The following is a 20,932-nucleotide window of genomic DNA, read 5'->3' on the forward strand; positions in this document are numbered from 1 at the left end:
AAAAAGCAATAGAAGTTATTAGGAGTTAGTTCAGTTTAGCCCAGGATGCCTTTTCGTTTCTTTCTCGTGTTCCTGGTGGTGATGCTGATAATGAAGAACAAGCCCTAATTATACCCGAGGAGGAAGAAAAAAGAAGGGTGAAGCGACCCGAGGCGTACGGCGATGCGGAAAAAACGCTCATCATTCTGCTCTGCTGTGTGTGTGTGTGTGTGTGTGTGTGTGTGTGTGTGTGTGTGTGTGTGTGTGTGTGTGTGTGTGTGTGTGTGTGTGTGTGTGTGTGTGTGTGTGTGTGTGTGTGTGAGTGAGAGTGCTTCAGTGTGTGTATATGTGAGTGTAAGGGGGTGTGTGTTTTCCCTCTCTGAGCAGATGACTGCCGCTCACCTTGCCACGGGGTCTGCATGAGATTGGTTCATTGTCAAGGAGCTTTTTTTTTTTCTTTTTACCCATGATTCCATATGGTATGGAGCAGGCTACATGTTGCCCAACATGCCAGTGCAAATGTTTTCTCAATTAGGTGTCTTATCTCCGGTGAGCGCACTCGCATCAGATGAAGCTTGCTGACAGCGTAATGGCAGGGAAAACCACAGAAGGCTCCATCAAATGGCAGCTCTGCTACGACATCTCAGCCAGGACCTGGTGGATGGTAAGTTGGCACAACATTTTCTTTTTTTTATCGCTTTCTTCTCCTTCCTCCTTTTTTCTTCAACCAAAAGAGGAACATCCCCTCCTCCTCTTTCTCTTCCTTGTTCTTGGTGTGTCTTTCAGAAACACCGCACCACATAGCAGCTTTATGTTTTACTTCCCAAAAAAAAGTCCTGGATTTGTCACCCACTCCGGCTGTTTATTGTTTTTATCTGTCAGCGTCCCGTGTCCGCCGCCCCCTCGCTAAGCTCTCTTGTCTTGTCCCGTTAGCAGAAGGGGTGCCAGCTCAGGGCTGCAGCCACGATCGGGGGTTTGTTCTGTGCCTCCTCTCAATTTTTTTACTCAAAATCATTCACAGGAAACTTCCGCAAGGACAAGAAATCCTGTAATGTTTTTTTTTTTTTAAATGCCAGAGCTGAAAATGATGCTTGGCTCCTGAGCTCTGACACATATCCGTCGCCGTGACAATTACATCGCACCAGGGAACCAACACTCACGCCTGCCTCTCTCTTACACCCGCTTAGCGGTGGTGTCCCGGGACATGCCGGGCTCCGGCTGCAGTGCCGGGATCACATTTAGCAGCTTGCTATGGTCAGCGAGGCCAGCCGACCTTTGACACCCCTGTCACTGCTCTGGTGGTTGAAGTGGAGAATTAAGGGGGGGTTAAGGCGAAGTCCAAGAGGGGAGAAGCTGGCCGACAGAGGGGGGTTGAGGGGCAGTTTGGTGACTCCGCTGAGAGACAAGGAGGGGGAAAGGGTGGCTCACAATAGTCTATTGTTGGCGGCTTGTCCAAATGAGCCAGAAAGATGAAAGAGCCCCCAGTGCTGAGAGTTCGTTAGAGGACAGCTCATTATTACTGTCGCCGTTACATTTAACACTTTCTGCCCATGGAGGGATGCTGGGGAGGGTTTTGGTGCATGGACGCTGCAGGTTCCTCTCCTCTTGCAGACTCAAAAAGACTTGTGTTGCCAGATACACAAAGGCGGCTTTATCCTCTCCGTAACAGGGCTGTGAACTTTGAGAATTCCTCTCAGTCAATCCCCCCGTCCCCTAAATGCACACACGCACACTTTCACCATGCAGCCCACCACCAGCCGCTGTACAGCGCCGTGGATGTTGGATGCGGGGGGGTTTGGGTTTAGTCTGCCGTGGCTATGTGCTCAGGGTCCGAGGAGAGAGCATGTGTGTGTGGAGTCTCAGTTGGTGGGTGGGAGAGTTTTGTTCCCGGCTGTGTGTGTGCCGGCAGGAGGTCTGAATATGCCGGGCAGCACGGCTGGACGAGAATTTATTTATTAAAATATTTGGTACACAAACATTATATTATTAATAATTAGATCAAATCTGCAGTTTAAGGGGAAAAAAAGCATTATGATATTTAGATGTAGGCTATATATATGTTTTGCTGTTTGTCTGTGAAGATATTTGTATTTCAGAAAACTTTGACAATAATGCTGTACATTTTATAATTAATACATTTTAACCCCGGATAGATATAATTTAAGGGGTCACCACAGACAGACTGGGTTTAGATTATGTTTCTCAAATATGATGTAAATTATATGAAGTTGCTGCAGTTATAATTTTATGTGTGCAAATTTAACACATTAAAGATCTTACCTTAAAAAGTCAGCTTTTCCTTCAAATGCAAAACACACATTTTTAATCTTTAAAATATATATATATTTTTAGATTATGTATATTTCTGTAGATATGCTTTAAGGCTTCATTACAAAATGATGGACTTGCCTTTTAAAATACATTCAAATGTTGTGCTGCTGCATCTTTATTATTATCATAATATTTTTAAATGTAATTGCATTTTTTTTTCTTGCTTGATTTTGGAAGTACAGTGCCATATCCATCAAAAAAACAATTCACCCCCTCTTTGAAAATTAAAAAATTTTAACAAAGAAAAACAAGCACATTATTATGAACAGTTCTATATATTTTATCTGAATATCACTAGCGCTCCTCCGCTAAACGACCACAGCCGGGTAATTGGTCGGACCTAAGTCGGCCCGGGCTTCTCCATGAGAGTCCGGAGCAGCAGAGAGGTTAAAGTGTCTGAAAGCACAAAGAGGATTATCTGCCTCAATATAAAAAGCAGCTGTGATGATTCCTTTCAGGTCGGATAGATTTTAAATGTTGTTATTTAGTTATTTAATCATATTTATATATAAAGATGTTCTATCACCGCATAAAAATACAGTTTGATACTGTTGTACTTTGTTTATTTGTTCACGTAAGTATTGATATTAGTAATCCCAAATTTTAGCCATTTTGTCGTTGAGGTTAATATGTATTTTTAACCATGAAAAATACTACATTGTTTTGAATACCATAAAAATAAAATGTGTCATTCTGCAATTAGAATTCTCACACCATCACCTGATATGATGTCACTTAGAAAAGCAGCATGTCCCTCACACAAAGACCTATATATATTATATGAATGCATGTTAAATTGTCAACTTAAAATACACATTTTCTAAATTTCTTCCTCTTTTCTTCAGTCTGTTCTGTTAATACCATCTCATCTTAACATTCACATTTAATCGCTGAATGTTTTCCTGCTTCTGTGGATCACCACAATAGTACAGTTATATTAAAATGAAACACATGAATAATCACACTTGAATCTCTTCCAGTTTGTATATATAGCTGCTGAATATTCAGGCTTACAGTAACGGGCTGTAAAGCAGCTGAACTACAGTCATCAGATCGTATTAATATTAACATGTGAGGCCAGTGTGAAGAGTCCCGGCAGACCCAGAGCAGACACTTATATATAGGATTATAAATAATAATTACTGGATTTTTTCCCTGGAGATAAATTAGCATGTATTTGTTAAACAATAACATTTTTGTAATTTATATGTAATGATTATATATTATCAAAACCTGAAAACTCCTCACGCGAACCAATTAGAGAGTTTCAGCAAGAGAACATCTGAGAGAGAACACACTCTATCGATGAAGCTGCGGCTGTGTGTGCGTTGCATTCATTCACCACAGGGGATAATTGGATTTCTGCGCTAGTACAAGGGGTGGCCCCATAATCTATTTGTCCGTGAGCAGACCCCCCCCCCTCACACACACGCACACACACACACACAAACACTCTCACACACTCTTAATATATACATATCTGTCCAGTGTGCTCTTGTATGCAATTTTATATATATATATTTATATTTAATAGTAATTCAACTTGTGTTGAGCTTTTGGAATATTCATATTTTTTTTGTATCCATTTATATCTCCTCTCTGTTTCATCTTAAAGTTTCATTTTGTTTTTCTGAACACGAATTGTGGATGGCTTAAGGTGGAATTGATCAGTTATTAAAACATTTGTTCAGTCCATCTCTTACATCCTCACACATAATCGTCTTTATGTCAAACACCATTAGTGGTAGACATAATACTTACAGGAGGAGAAAAACATGTTTTTTTAAGTACACAAGGTGCTCGGTGTCAGTCAGTGTCCTGATAGCATTCGTTGTTTTTGTTTTAGTTATCTGACCTCTTGTGGTTGTGCGTACATTGAACATGAATGCAGGAGGAGGATAGATGGATCCTCAGTGTTAGAGCGCTGTTTGTTTTCAGTCTCATACCTCTCTGTTAACCATGACCACATTCTTTGTCCCACATAAACAAGTATCCAGATCCAGACACTTTGTAGGAGTTGTTGTATACTTAACATTTAAAGTAAGGTAACAAAGATAGAGATTTTTGCTATTAATTTGATCTTGGGTTTTGTTCCTTTTGATTTTATGCTCTATATCCCTTTTATGTTCTATTGAGAACATTAGCTGCTACTTGACAGGAATGTGTGGCAGGTTATAGCTTCAAAAAGGTTCAGATAGGCTTGGATGTTTTAGTGTACTTTGAGTATGGGATCTTAAGTTAAAAACACAAAAGAATTGTGTGATAATTAGTAATAATGATTGGAAATGTTCTTTGTTGGCGTCCTGAATGCAGCTATCCCTCCCAATCTGTTTGGCTGTGGGGAGGCCAGCCGGGAATGACACTCTGAGTCATCCGATTGTAGTGGTCTGACGCTGGATCGCTGAGTTGGAGGTCTGTGTGAGGTCCAGTTCATTAGCCAGACTTTCCCATGACCCTGACACATACCAACATTGATGAGATAGGCAAAACGAAAACTCGCAGCAGAGGCTTCTTTTCAAATGTCGATGATTCAGAAGTCATTGGTTGCCATACTGTTACACACCTTATTCCAAGGGTTATGAGAAACACACAATATATCCTGGACTGCAGGCCAAAGCACCTGCACCGCTCTACCAGACACACAGGATCGTTCAGAGAGCAGTATACTGAGAGCAGGTCATTCCATAACGAAATAAAAAGGAGTATAACGCCAGCAGTTATGTTGCCTGTTGTGCTACAATGTCAAATTCTTTACAATTGAGATAGTTTACTTGAATTACAATGAAACGATTCAAGCTTCTTTGAATTGAGTCTGTTCCCTATTCTGTGCTGAATGACAGGAGAATACTGTTGGAATTTTGATGTTGAATTTGTTTTCCAGTCCCCGATCATTGTCATTGTGATTAGGTGCTACTGTGCTTTCAGAATCAGAATCAGAAGTAATTTATTTTTCTTTTATTCAATGTCCGTTTTTCTCTGAGTCACCTCAGTGTACCCTTCAGAGGTTAACACTTATATGTGTCAGTCTGTGCTCAGCTCGGATTCCAACAGGGCTAACACTAGAATACATTTATATCTCTCTTGTTTTTTAAGTTTGAAGAATAACTTTGCTTCCCCTATATCCCATATCATAAACATGACTGCCAGTGTCCAGTCATGTTTATCTTTCACTCCAGTCCTGCTGGTCAGAGGTTTCTTTGGGAGTTGTTCTGGACTCCACACTTAGGTGAAACGGATAAATTCTCACCAGAGAAAACCAGAAAATGGTGGACTGTTCCTTGCAATTAAAGATGTGACCTTGCTGTTATTCATAGTTTGGCTGTCTGTCAGTCAGCTGATGAGTCACATTTTAATTTTACCTTTTCAGCACTGCAGAGTCCACACTGAGTCAACACGGGAGGGTGTGTGTGTGTGTGTGTGTGTGTGTGTGTGTGTGTGTGTGTGTGTGTGTGTGTGTGTGTGTGTGTGTGTGTGTGTGTGTGTGTGTGTGTGTGTGTGTGTTACTGAGGGAGTGTCATATTGTGCAAAAGATGTTTCCAATTTGAAGAGAGCCATGAGCGGTAGAGATGATTAGAGAGGAGGAAATTGGGGGATTAGATTGTCTGCTTGAACTTCCTGAATCCTCTGTGTTCTCTGTTCCTCTCTCTCTCACTCTGTCCATTGTCCTGGCACTCTCTCGTCCTCCTGTGGTCTTCCTGTGGTGTGGAAAGTGTGAGGACATATCAAGTCCTCAGGCTCCCGGCGTGTCTCAGGCTGTCAGCGACCAGCGGACATGACTCACTCCTCTCATCACCTATACTTTCTTTTCTTCTTTCTTCCTTCTGTTTGTTTCCTGTCCTTTGGTCATTATTCCTTCTCTTAATCTTTCCCATCATTCTTTCTTTCCTTTATTTCCTCCCTTTCCTTCCATTCTTTTTTCTCTCTTTTCTTCCTTTTGAAATGCTTTTGTATCCTCCTATTTTTCCTGTTCTTTCTTGATCTGTCATTACTTTCCTAATTTCTTTCCTTCTCCCTTCTTTATTCTTTTGTCCTTCTGTCAGTTTTTCCTTCCTTCTCTTCATCTTTCTTTCCTTACTCAATTGTACTCATTATAATCTTCACTCTATCTTTTTTGAAATGTTTTCTTTTCTTTACTTTTGTCTTTCCTTTCCCTATTTTTATTTTACATTTGAAGTATTTTAATATTTTATTTAACAAATGTATCTTCTCTATTTATGGCTACTTTCAATTTTGATGAACCACGGCCGATTCAGTCACATGTTTTGTAACTTGTACTTTCTACAGCCAGTCATTTGTTGCTGGAGATGGTTGAGGATTGTACAGAAGTGTCAAATGTACTGCAGTTTGTGATAGCTGCTCTTCAGACAGGCGGCAGGGCACCATCTGAGTTTCTCTTCAGGAGAGTCTCTTAAAGCAGGATGACCCGACCAGGTGCTCTGACTCTCTCTCATGCCAAGCAGAGCGGCTGGCTCTGCAGCTTCTTTATTTCAGTTGTTTGGTCCAATAAGTGAGCGGGGGCTTGAGGCTGTAATATCCGCTGCTTTGCTGCTGGACTTAGTGAGTGAAAGCCGATCCCGAGGCGACTGAGGCGAAACCCAGCCGACCTGACGAGGAGCTGAGGAGCAGCTCCCTCAGTCCGGAGGGAAGATTCTTTTTATTTCCTCCTGTCAGGGGACAAAATCTAAAGTTACCCATACTGCCACAGTATTCTTTAAAGGTATAGTCCATGTCCAAGAGTATGTGGACATTTACATAAGGAAGCCATTTATGATATTAATGTCATGGACCTGCTGCAGGGGTTTGATCCCTTTCAGTCACAAGAGCATTACTGAGGTCCTCAACTGATGTTGGCTGATCGGGTCTGGCTCAGTCTGTGTTCCCATTCATCCAAAGGATGGGTTCGGGGTCAGGGGTCGGTGCAGATCGTTGACTTCTTCCACTCCACTGATACTGGAACATTTGGAGACCAGTATACTTCAGATCTGCTTGCCGAATGATTGAATAGCTTTAGAAAATGCCAGACTGACGTATTGTCCAGATTTGGAGTCTAAAGTAGAGTGAGTGGAGCAGTGGGAAGGTGAATGCTGGGTGCTGAGGGGGTTTTGTTCCTGCTGTTGGTTTTGGCAGCAGCTTTGCTCAGTGGCAGCTGAACAGCGGAGATGGGGGAAGAGCTAGAGGAGCTTTGTGTGAGAAGTCATTCCAGGAACGATGTCAGGGAGAGGCAAGTTCTCTGGTCTAATACCTAGCAGACACGACCCACACGCACTTTTAATTTAAATTCCAAATTTAAAAAATGTGTGTTTTGTCCAAATAACAATGTTTTAATGACCTATTGTTTTTATTAAGTAATTATTTTGGTTATTTGTTTTAATATATCTAAAGGTCTAAATCCGACATTCAGAGCATATACGATTCACAGTCTAAGGTTGCCTTCTCTCATGGAGGTGGCTTCCCCGCTGGGTCGTAGTTATATACACAATTGCACAATTATGTACACCACATTTTGAAAAACTATCAATTGCCATTATTTGAATTACCACATGATTCGCAGTATTTGACAGAATTACCAGTTTTGAAACATTACTAACATATTTATTTAAAAATATGTCAAAATTATCATAGTGTGATTTTTTTTTGTGAATTCATTTATTTAAAATGAAGAGGATTCACATTCTTTACTGGGCCATTGAACTCAACCTTCACACTGCACATGCGCGCTACAACAGGGTTTATCAGGACCGTATTCACAGCGCTCCAGTTTGCATTTAACATTAGAAACAGAATGCGGTCGCCCTGACTTTGTGCAGTTTGGATGTTGCACTCATCCATGATGTGATTAATCCTGCTGCCCCTAACGACACTAACAGCTACAGTGCTCAGAGCCATCAGTGCTAACATGTTAGCTCTGCGACAAATGTATTGATGTAAACAAGCAGGGCCGAAATGTGTGTGTGTGTGTGTGTGTGTGTGTGTGTGTGTGTGTGTGTGTGTGTGTGTGTGTGTGTGTGTGTGTGTGTGTGTGTGTGTGTGTGTGTGTGTGTGTGTGTGTGAGAGAGAGTTTACTGTGCAGTGTGTTACTGTATCCAGAGGATCATCTGCCTCTGACCTCTGACCTACTGCTGACGCCTCAACATCGAGACCAACACAGATACAGGATACTCTATGTCTCTCTCTCTCTCTCTCTTTCTCTCTCACACACACCCACACACACAATCACCCCAAACAATCATTTGGTCAATATTTAAAATCAAATTGATAATATCTAATAATGAATAATCCAAACTACATCCAGCGTACGGACAGGACATTGACAGATTCAATTGTGATTTGTTAAATAAAATAGTTTTTATGTAGCAAATAGAGATACAAATAATAATAATATTAATAAACAAATCAGAGCAGATCTGTAAGGCAAGGATCATTATGGGCACAATAAACAAGATGTTCGTTAAAAAAAAGTGACAAGGACTTAAACAACATGAAAAAGAATGATGATAAACAGAGAGGTCAGAGAGGTCAGAGATTCTGGACTGAACTCTACTTCAGTTAGATGTTCAGGACTTGTTGAGTATTTTTTTACTTTTGTTAAATTACTTTTCCAGTTGTTTTTGTCATTCTACTCATCATCTCCAACTTCTTCCTCTTCATCTTTTTTGTCCTCCTCCTCCTCCTCCTCTACCTCCTGCTCATGTCTGTTCCTCCCTGGAGAAACATGGCTACCTGCCAGGACAGCTGCTTCTTCTTCAGGCCGGTGGCTTGTTGTTTTGTGTGTGTGTGTGTGTGTGTGTGTGTGTGTGTGTGTGTGTGTGTGTGTGTGTGTGTGTGTGTGTGTGTGTGTGTGTGTGTGTGTGTGTGCTGGATGTCCTGCTCGGAGAAGAAACAAAAGGACAGTGATGATGATGTTGATGATGATGATGTCGATGATGATGTCCCAAACAGTTCAAGGATAAGACGGATGATATTCTAAATACGTATTTTATAGTTCTGTCAACAAATGTTTGTGGCATGTTTAGACCGACAATGTTTGTCACTTCCTGTCTGTTTCTTAACTCCCTACCCTAAATATAAAGTTACAATACTTAAAAGGGTACAATTATTTCCCAGAACAGCTGCTTAACATATGTTTTTTATCAACAAACACATGTGTTCAGTGGCAGATTGATCCACATGTGGTGCTTAAGTGAGTATTGGTGGCAGCAGGACATTGTGTGTGGGATGGAGTCAGTGTGTGTTCATGGTAATGAAGGTGTGGCTCATTCGTGTGTTTTTGTTCAAAAGAGGTTTCCGGCTTTAATACACAGTAGATACATTCCCATACTTTTGATAGGCAGTTTGCTGTGTTTGGTGGACAGGAGTATGGACATAGTATCTGTACGGCCCCCCCTCTGAACCTAAAGGACCCTGTTAAACAACGTGAGCATTGTGTCTTTCTGTGTTGTGGCTCTGTGCCAGTTGAGGCTCAGTATCAAACAGACCTGACCTCTCTCTCTCTCTCTCTTACTCTCTCTCTCTCTCTCCCTCCCTCCCTCCCTCCCTCCCTCCCTCCCTCCCCCTCTATGTTACAGAGAGCCTCACATGAGCAAAGCTTCCGTCCCAAATGGGCCACAATTTTAATCTGCAAAAGTAAATGGGAATGAGTGCTTGTTTCCATCTACAACCTGAATGTGATAATTAGGAGTTATTTATCAAGATAAGCAGCGTGAATTAAAAAAAGCATTATTAAAAGGACATATTCTTTTTAAAAAGTGTTTTAAAATAGGTCATAAATAATGAAGATGCCGTAAGCAGATAAAAGGATATTTAAGTATTTATATTTATAACACCAAAAAGGAATGAATGAGAACAGCATAACTCTAAAACATAGCTTGAAAATATTACACAGTTGTCCACAACAAATCCTTACAGCGCGTTTTAAAGTATTATAATCTAGTTTATTTTTATTGAGTTAAATATACTGTTTATAATTGTATTCACTCATTCCTTAAGTCATATCTAACTCGGAAAAGTATAGTTTCTATGATTAAATACTTAAATCTACAAATATAACGCAAGCAACATATTTCATTACAAGCACTATTTCTGCTGTATTAAAATATATTGTCAAGCAGTCATTATGTATATATAATACTATGTGTAAATGCTTAATATTTTCCTCTTTTGAAAGTTTTCTGCCCCGGCTGAACGTTACTACCTGTGTTAATATTAGAGCCAGTGATGGATAGAAAAAGCAGAACCCTGAAGGCCTCCTCTCGGCTGCGTGCTCAGCCTCAGCGCCAGGCTCTCCTCAGAGGAACAGCCAGCAGTAGTGTTACTAAGTACATTTACTCAATTACAGGCACCTTATTTGAGTTTTCATGATGATGCAACTTCTTCTACAGGGAAAGGGTTCAGCTGTCCAGCAGTTTAAATGTGCTCCACATTTACTAGGTGCAACATTCAAGTGATGATCCCATGAATGCATCAATGACTATAATCCAAAAATATACAAATATATTATTCTGAATACACGGTGCCTCAAGTATATACTTTTACCTTTATTAGTAAGAATTTTAATACATTATTTTAATTGTAAACGGTTTTTTTTTTCACACACAACTTTGAGCAAATCCAGGTCCAGTTGTCAGTCAGACGAACGATTAGGTCTGAAACTGACTGAAATAAATACAAATCACTCACACAAAAATATTCCTTTTTTGCCTGTCTGATCAGATATTTCCATATTTAAATCACAAAAAGACTTATGTCCTAAAAAGAGGGGGTGTCTGTAGTTGCAATGTGTGTTGTTGATTTGTGTGTCGTGTGGTTTTACAGAAACGAAAAAAAGAAACAGAATCTAGAAACGCCATCTGGTATTTTGTGTGTGTGTGTGTATGTGTGTGTGTGTGTGTGTGTGTGTGTGTGTGTGTGTGTGTGTGTGTGTGTGTGTGTGAGTGTTGTGGACAATCTCCTGCATGGCACACCGTTCTTGGTCTGCAGCCATTGGGTGTTTGGCTGCCAGCAGAGGTGTCAGTCTTCATTTAAAGCGAGGCAGCAGCTCTGGGTTTTCGCTGTTTTCTCGATTGGCAGAAATGGATTTATGCCATTTTTTTTCTCCTGTGTAAATATCACCTGTTTTGTCACACAGCCATCAGCCCAGGAAGTTCTGCAGATTTGACTTAGTAGGGAGGAAAATTATCTTTCCTGACTTTTTTCCCTCTTCCTCCTCATCATTTTGAGTCCAGGGGTTTTCGTTCTTGTTTAAATGCCCATAGAATGGCAGCAGAAATGATCATATTGTATTAAGAAGCTTTCTTTTCTCTTCCTATAAAAATCTAAACATTTTAAAATCATCCTTTGAGTGTCCTCAAAAGGATAGCATTTTTTATCAACCCAAAAATGATTTCGGAAAGATTCTGCTTAAATATATGTACTTAGTTATACACATTTATTAGCATGAATCACTTCACTAATATAGTAGCCAATAACACATGATATTAAGGAAACTGTATTATAAATGTAATTACACCAAACATAATCCCATTTAATTACGCTGAGAGACCTGATGCTTAATAAATTGCCCTCTGATGAATTATTTTTTAAGGACAATAATTGAATGAACTGTGAGCCAAGGTAACAATTAGTTTACTGCAATGTTTGAAGACATGTTTCTAAGGTAGGAAATCTAAATGGTTCATCCTCTGGGGAGTAGGATTGTGTTCAGTAGAGAACATCTCAGGGCAATTTGTCTGTTGACAACAAATGTTAGGTTGGAGCTGACATGTAAGTTCAGTCAACAAGCAAAACCAACCTCCCATGCTACCCTGAAGAAAATATTCTGGTTATGTACCTTTTTTTTCCTTTTTTCAAATGTGATCAAGTTCATTTATTTAGGCTTTTGGTCGTTGGTCTGTGCTGTGGACTGGAAAAAAGCAAGATCAATCCTCACATTCATTCAGAAATCAAATAGAATGACCCCACAGCTGGATGGGCTCAGAGGAACAGGTCTGTGTGTTGTAACTTTACATCCGGACACAGGAGTACAGGTTGTTCAGACACAACTGCACATTTAACAGCTTCTTTCTAATTAATGATTATCAAAGCTACAGATCACAGCAGCTGTAGAGCGCTGTGAAATGTCCCTTTAATCACATCCAAATGTCCCCTCCACAAACCACCGACCTACCAGAAGCTGAACCAGGATGAGCATTTTACTAACCAATTAATGCTTTAATATCAATCCGAGTGAATAAACAATCAGACAAATGGAGATAAAATCAAGAGGTGCTACTTAATGGATTGTGATTAGAGGCTGGAGGGATTATGTGAAGCAGCCAGATGTTTGCACATCAGTGTGATTAGACAGCGGTCAGTGTAACGCCTGGTGCCGTCCCCATGCAACATGCTGGGATGGTCAGTAACACCAGTTCTAATGTGACTTAAGTGAAAGTACAAGTACAGGGATAATCAGGAACATAAAGGAAATCCCTGTCCCAAGCTGTGACTATTTTACTAATATATATTAAATCAAAGGTTATTATCACTTGCGCTCATTGTTAAAGCAGGATGTTACTGTTGAAGATTAATACAGGTCGTGCTCATTTGGACTATTGCTATCCCCATGGTTCACTCTGCAGATTTTTCATCCATTGGTTGCTTGCTTTGTAAAAATAATGCAGGTAAATGTCATCACAATTACCCAAGGTAAGGTGTGTTTTTCTCCGACCAAAAATCCAGTCCTCAATATTATTAGTAATATGTTACAATTATTAATATTAATCAAAAAACAGAAATTAACTTATTTATGAGTAATAAGAACTAGATCAAGGATTAGAAAGCATTTTCATTTTTAAGTATTTGTAAATAAAAATAAAAAAGCATCAGCCAAACCCGTGTGAAGCACCAATAAATATTTCTACAGAAAGTTATTATTTAGTATTTGTAATATAGATGTCTCCACTTATTTCTTTAACTCTATTTATATATCTTTAGACCATAGAAGACTTTAAGTTGTTTTCCTCAACGACATCCTCTCTCACTGCCACAGGAAAGTTTCAAAAGTGCAGAGAAGTAATGATGACAGTTATTAATTGAAGACCCTCCAGCCACACATTTAATCTCCATGTGAAAACAGGATAATTAGCAAATGTATTTCAGAGGAGAAAGCTGCTGAAAGAGTGTCATGGTGTTGAACAGCGTCCAGAGAAGAGAACAGATTTGAAGGACAGTCAGCATACCTCCTGGACTCCTTTATTAGCGCTAATGTGGAGTGATTACATCTTCATCAGTGTGTGTACAAACTCTCAGTTTTATTCTGTGGCCAGACCCCCCCTCCCCCCTTCCCACACACACCTACACACAACACCCCCCTCCCTCTCCTAATTAAGTTGATTCAGAGTGGTGCCTGTGTGTATGCAGGTCCCCATTACTTACGGCTGTCCGGCCGAGCCTGTCCCTGTGTTGTGCCGACACCCCTGACAGGGGGGGCTGCTAACCCCACAACACCCCCTGTGACCTCAAGAGGACGAACAGCTGTTGGGGGCATACAAGCACACACACACACACACACACACACACACACACACACACACACACACACACACACACACACACACACACACACACACACACACACAGGGAATATGTCCTCTCCATTCCCTTATTCAGGGGGGCTCAACATGGGGTCCCAGGACCTCCAGGGGTCCTTGAGAGGGTTCCAGGGGTCATTAAATCCTACCAGATAAGCAGCAATAAACATGATCTGCATAGAGGCTGTGCACGGTGCTTGTTTCTACAGTGATTGGAAGTTATCAACTACATGTACTCATGTGCTCGTACTTTAGCCTCAGGCTTTATCATACTGTTGTGCACCTTGAAGGCTCCATAATGAAAGACTCTGAAAGGGTCCATTATGAATAATGAGGACATTTGATGCTACTTAACGAGGTTTAGTCAAGTAAAATTCAGGACATTGAGTGTAGTATTTTCAAAGCAGAGCGTTGGGTTAGCATTGAGGTATATATAGTAAAGACAGACTGGCATACTTACGCTTGAACCTGTAGTTATTTATTGCTACAGATGCAGTAAAATTGATTGGTTAGATGCATGGGAAGAGTCTGAACACTTTTTATATAAACAAGAACGTGCAACAAGTGCATTAAAGATCTTCACCAGACAGGGCTGCGTCTGACTCTCCCTTCCTCCTGTACCCTCTTTCCATCACACCTAATCATTCTAAATGGACAAACTGAAAGGTGTGCCTTTAGTTTTAAATAATATGTCTAAACTAAAGCCTTTTTTTTTTGTTCCCCTACCATAACCATCGTTTATTTACTACAGCCACAGTTTCCACGCGCAGCTATTCAAGAGAGAAGTCATTTCTATAATGTATTGAACACAATTGTACGTTTTCCAGAATTGACTAATATCTGCAGATGAGTTTCTACTCTACTACCTCCTTGCCCTCCCCCCTTTCCTCTCTGTGCACCAGGCGGCCTCTCCCCCATCCCTGTCTGGAGGGCAAAGAGGGCACAGAGGAGCCCGGTGCCGCCTGATGGGGGTCAGGGCGGCCGGGCTCGGCTACAGATGTGAAGCCAGCTTTCGCCAAGGGTCACCTTGGAGAGGCTGATGGCAGCATGTCCATTGCCCCCGACCACTCCACCCCCCAGCACTACAGCTGGCTCTTTACTTAATCCGCCACAGGGGGTTGGGTGGGGACAGGAGGCCACACGGCCCGATACATGCTCTCTGCAGTTCCGTTGTGTTTGTGGGGGAAGAAACAGTAATACAGTTTCACATTTTACTTCCATTACTAAACTGGTGGTACAAATTGTATATACTTTGTTAGTTCTTAGCCATGGTTTCAGTTTTCTATAAAAATCTATTTTACGGACTTGTAAAACATCATGTCTTTTGGAGTTTCATGCTCCTTCTTGACCTTGGATATAGTATCACACTTGCTTCCCATCTGTATCAGTAATCTCATACATAAAGAAAACAGGAAGAGTGCTGTTAAATGCAGAATATGGGGAACATTTGCTTTTGCTAAATATTTGCTCAAACACAGGTAATAGACTCACTCACCCACAGGCATAAAGAAAATAGAAACTGAATAGTCAGCAACTCTGGATTTGTACACTTCTCAAACCTGAGGCCGAGCTGCTTCACACTGCAGGGGGGAGACATTAGACCACGGAGACACCACGGAGACACCACAGAGTTGAATGCAAACATTTCGAAAGTGGGGTCTTTATATCCCTAGTAGTGGACTTGAATACCTTTTCTTCTGAAGTCTAATAGTCAGAAAATCTAAGCTGACTGTAAAAACACACACACACACACACACACACACACACACACACACACACACACACAGTCGGGCTTCCATCCAGCTCTGTTGTGGCCTGCAGAGGATCCATCCTCTTTGCTAATCAGCCTTACATCTGCTCCTTCCTAATTGTTTCCATCTTCCCCTCCTGATTCTCTCCACGCTGAGGGCTTTAACGGGACGATTCTGGTTTCAGTGGAGGAACAAGTAAAGTCTTTACTCTCCTAGACCTGAAACAATCTGCTAACAGAACCTGCAGCCATTACCAGATCAACTGAAGGATATTCCATCTCTGCAGACTCTGTTTCTGATATAATTGTATTAACAAATCACAAAACCTTTTTCTCAACCTCTTGAGTAAATAATTATACTGAAAGTGAGGAATACAACACTGGCTCTCTGATTGGTCCTGATTGATGAATCTGCGGTCCTATTCCACAAACCATGAATCTATAACTACTTTTTTACATGACAGATTAGGAGGATTATTGTGAGTACATTTTCTCAGGCTTTCATTTTTGCATTTCTGTTTTAAAAAATATAGAAAAAAAATAGATCCACTGTTTAACATTAGACAGCAACTTTAGCTTCGGATCGGATTAATAATAAGAAAGATACAAAAAAAACTGTCAAAACGTCCTCAAAAGTTTGTATCATTTGAACCTGATGTAGTGTTTTAGTGCTGTAGTTCACTGATGGAGCAGGTACAGCTGCAGGTGAGCGAGACCCAGGACGGGCTGAAACTGGAGAGGCCTGTGGGAGCTCAGCACTGATGGTCGACTGGGAGCTTTAATGAAGCAGATTAGGTGTCCCAGTGTGGCCCTGCAGGCCTGCGCTGGCCACAGCTCCACTACTTTAACGGGCTTGGGGTTCCACTACAGAAACATGGTTTAACGGAGTATGTTAAAGGTCCTTTTTTTGAGTTTGGACGCAAAAAATCCAGGTTTTCTACTGCATTTCTGGTCGTCATCCATAGTCTGTAGAACTGTAGTTACACAAGTTAGTAGTGTTTGGAGTTGGAAAGGAGATCAGTTTGGATTTGTAATTTGAAAAGAGATCAAGATGTGTGTGTAACACAGAAGTAGTAGTTGAAGAGTTGGAACATTGATACGGCCAGACTTTTTAGACTGGGTTGGTCTAAGTGACTTATGCATGGGTGGCAGGCGTGGCAATTCTGCATTTTTGGCCCAACAAAAAGGCTTCCATACTTGTGTAGGGAGCAATTGTACCTCCAAGGTCATCAAAATACAAAACAATACCTACAATGAAAATGATAACTTACAGTCCCAATATAAAGTTATAATGAATAATATATAACAAAGTTAATCTTAAAAATCTTGAAATAATCCAATTCAACAACAAAATACATGCTAGGGCCCGACAATGACCAGGCAGACAATCCTAGTTTAAAAGATAACCATGCAAATCTCCAACTGGACATTCTGTCGGGTCCAACCAGTACCACCCTGAACCCTCTTGCTCAGGGGTGGCCAACCTGTCAGAGTCGAAGAGCCAATTATTTGACTGTGTTACTGCAAAGAGTCAAATCATACACATAAGCTGGATGTATGTCCCCACACCTCTCTCTTGCCCTCTCTCTTTTGCTCTCACCAATTCTGTGTGCTCCAGGGGCATAGCTAGGTTTTGAAGTTTGGGTGGGGTGGACTTCACATCCTCTAGGGGGGTCCGGGGGCATGGTCCCCCGGGCAGATATTTAAAAACATTTTAAAGGGAATTGCATGCTTCTGGTGGACTTTGAGAGCAACATTAAGAGGCTACATCTAATAGAACTGTGTGGTCTTGGTAAGGGGAGGGGGCACAACTCTCAACACTAATATGAGAAATAAAAATATATATATATATACATTTTTCTTTTCAATTTCAAAATGTTCATTTTAGGTGGGCTTTAAACATTGTAGGTGGGCTAAAGTCCACCTACAATAGGCCTAGCTACGCCACTGGTGTTATCCCTCACTCTCTCCCTCTGTGCCCCTCTCGATCTCTCACACATAGAAAATGGAAATCTAAAAATGTACAATAATTGACACACACACACACACACACACACACACACACACACACACACACACACACACACACACACACACACACACACACACACACACACACACACACACACTCATTCAAAGACACACCCTCCAATAGACACACACACTCCGTCTCACAGACAGTCACACATACCTCTGCTCAGCCAGATTTCTTGTAAATGTGGCACACCATGATATTGACAGAAATCAGTATTAAGACCAGAGGCCAGTTATTGTCAGCCATTAAGATTGTGTGCATTCTCACACACTGTCACTGAATAATGTGAAAACTACTTTTATATTACTGCATGTTGCTTCTTTGAACTTTGAAGTTGGCATTCATCGCCTTGAAATCTGGCTTGTAAAGAATATTTCAATGTTTGTATTTAAAACAAACCCATGACTAAGGTTGGTTCAAATACTGCTTCATGATAGCTATTTAAAATAAATGAAGTGTATTTTAGATAATTATCTTCGCATGATAACTATCTCAACATTGACCCTGTGACTGGCAGAAGCTCTGCTGACAGAGATGCACTTTCTCTTATTTATTTCGTTACCGGGATTCAGCAACTCGGGAGTCCTTCTGTGTCGGTGGCCAGCTTTCCGTGAGCAGGCCCTCTCACACACATCTACAACTGCAAAGTGTGACCGTTTTGATTTGAAAACTTTACATTGAGTTATTACAGTTTTATTTGAGTGTTATTTTCTCCGTTCAGAGCAAATCTCCCTTCACTGTCACATCGTGAGTGCAGTAAAGCCCTCCTCCGGTACTGCAGGATCTGCATTCTGATTGGCTAAAGCACTTTTGTGTCGAAAAGTCTGTGTAACGATTGGTCTAGAACTTGTTGTTAACCCTTTGTGAACTTGGATACTGCAAAAAAACACACACACACACAATTAAAATTTGATATGAACTGAGGAGCAGCATGATACTGGGCAAAGACCCGCAGGGTTGGCCACCTCTGATCTAGCTGGTAGAACTCTTCCACCCCATGGCAGGATTGACCTGTTGGACCGCCCTGGGGAAAATGTTGCTTTTGGCCCATAATGATATTTCAGGTTGGGTGGATTTTCTATAGTGGAGCAATACATCACTTACAAATTTGGAGTACCAAAATATGTTTTCTCACGCAGTGACTATGAGGCTCCTGGGGCCTCTAAAGCCCTGCAACTTTCAATACCTATTGTAAATGTTCTCATGACTTATAAACCCCAGAGGATCCTGTCGGGTCCTTTGTGGTGAAGTCTGGATTAGTTGCAGGGATCTTGTTTTCAAAATTACAGCTTAGAAAATAACAAACCTATCAGAGGTACAGACCAACCGAACTGTCTTTTGCTGCCTCCAACCACTTTTAAGCTTCTACACACTTTCAATACCGTACTTTGAAATAGTCCAGAGTCCATCCCATAAAAGAGTCAGTTTGGGGGTGAATGGAGAGGCCTGGTAGAGATCTGAGGCTGATGAAATGGGATCACTATGCAGCGGATTTAATTAATCCAGTGAAATGAGGAGAACGAGGCAGAGACACAGCTGGAGATCACAAACACAGTTCAGTACCGGCACCATAAGCAGCAGGGCAGCGGGCTTCAGTCACACAGGGTCCAAACAGCACTCCCTATAGAATGATGCTACAGGAGCACTGGCTGTGCAGTGGGACCTTTGAGCTGCACGTCTACCTCCATAAAGCAAACATGTCACATTTACAATTGTTCACAAAAGACTTGTGAATGGCGTTTATGAAGTTAAACGCCTTAAGATCTTATTCTGGGTTTACATTTCCCTTTTCATCAACATTGTTGCTAATGCTATACTGTTTTTGTGTAATTTCTTCCAAAGTTCATCTGTTTACCAAATGGCCAAAAAATCATAAGAAAACAACTTTCTTTAGGGTTTCGTGTTGCTCAAAATCCTACATATAAAAATCCAACAAGTCAAAACATTTTTGTCTGTAATCATTATTATATAAAGTGTCATGACCAATTCCATTAGAATGTGCTATTTGCTAGATATACAGTATATGTAAAATATAATCTTTTAAGTGTCATGTTGATCTGAGACTGTGAGTGAAAGGTGAGGACGACTGAAGGGGGACTCTTTCCAAACAAACCGGGCGGATGTGGATCCCCTGACCTCTGACCTCTGGCTCAGTGTCAGTCCTACACCGCGGGTTGGCCTCATCTGGTCGGCTGACATCATCGGGGTCCTTTTTCATTTCGATTGTCTTTTTTATTTATTTCACCACATGATAAATATCCTTCAAAGCAATGCCTTAAATACCATGTTGATACGCTGTCCTCAAGTCCTTTTACATCAATCTGATTAGGTCCTCCTCGGGTACTGAGAGGAGTCCTTTTCCAAAAGCTGAACCACATTTACTTCGCTGTGAGTGCGGAGGCCACTGGAGACTGATTCCTTTATCTATAACCCTCAGAAACCTTTAAATATGAGCAGAGATCTGTATTTCAGCTCTCTTTAGTCAGTCCAATCTTTTGCCAGGGGCTGACCTCCTGTTTTCTGTTCTTTTCTGATATTTGGGACTACAAGCCTCTTACCTCCTCCTCCTCCTCCGCACCTCTCTGAACCGGTGTCAGGTAGATGCTGCAAAAGTGCAATTGATACCTTCCTCACCTGCTACTTCCCTGGGACCCCTGCTGAGAGCAAGCTGTTGTCCTCCAGGCCCCCCTTCCCCTCCCCCCATAGCACCTCCGCACTGCCTCTGGCCTGCTGCTTCAATTATTACTACAGAATGCAAGCCTTAATCCCGTCAGCTCTGTGGGACATCCTGAGCACAGAAAATACATAATATAAAGTGATTTTGTTTCATTTGCGTGTCAGACGATGTTGATATTTCCTTTAGTTGTTCTGTTACTCTGCAGTTATGTCGGCAACAAAATTAATAAGAAAAGATTTAAGGCTACGTTCTTATTTAGCAATGACTGTAACTGCGGAGGAAGATTTTAGGTGGGTGCATGTTTGGTTTGTTTTGTGCACGAGTGGTGCAGTTTGCATCCTGCTGTTTGGTTCATCGTCTTTGACTTATTGAAACGTAGTAATATCTTAAGTCAGGAAAAAAGGTTAGCTAACATGAATATAAGAAGACATGGTTACGATAGACTTCCCTGAACTTGAGTAGCTGAACAACTGCCAGTTTCTTTGTTAGTAATCATGCCTTAATACGGCAAACGTTTAAAGTCAGACGTTGTCCGTATTTCCTAAGTCTTTTAAAATACGTTTCTTGTAGCTTCTATCATTTTATGTTTTCTAAAG

General features: G+C 41.1%; 1 protein-coding gene across 2 annotated transcripts in view; it reads left to right on the plus strand.

Moving 5' to 3' along the window:
- Positions 1–427: 427 nt before the first annotated feature.
- nfia (nuclear factor I/A) overlaps positions 428–20,932 on the plus strand; it is a 147,269-nt gene continuing 126,764 nt past the window's right edge. For both annotated transcript variants that reach the window (XM_063891604.1, XM_063891605.1), the window contains exon 1: positions 428–643. In XM_063891604.1, coding sequence (XP_063747674.1) covers positions 548–643 — 96 coding nt within the window. In that variant the 5' untranslated portion in view covers positions 428–547. The remainder of the gene's footprint in view (positions 644–20,932) is intronic.

This window comes from Eleginops maclovinus, chromosome 9, assembly GCF_036324505.1.
Source record: "Eleginops maclovinus isolate JMC-PN-2008 ecotype Puerto Natales chromosome 9, JC_Emac_rtc_rv5, whole genome shotgun sequence".
Classification (NCBI taxonomy): Eukaryota; Metazoa; Chordata; class Actinopteri; order Perciformes; family Eleginopidae; genus Eleginops; species Eleginops maclovinus.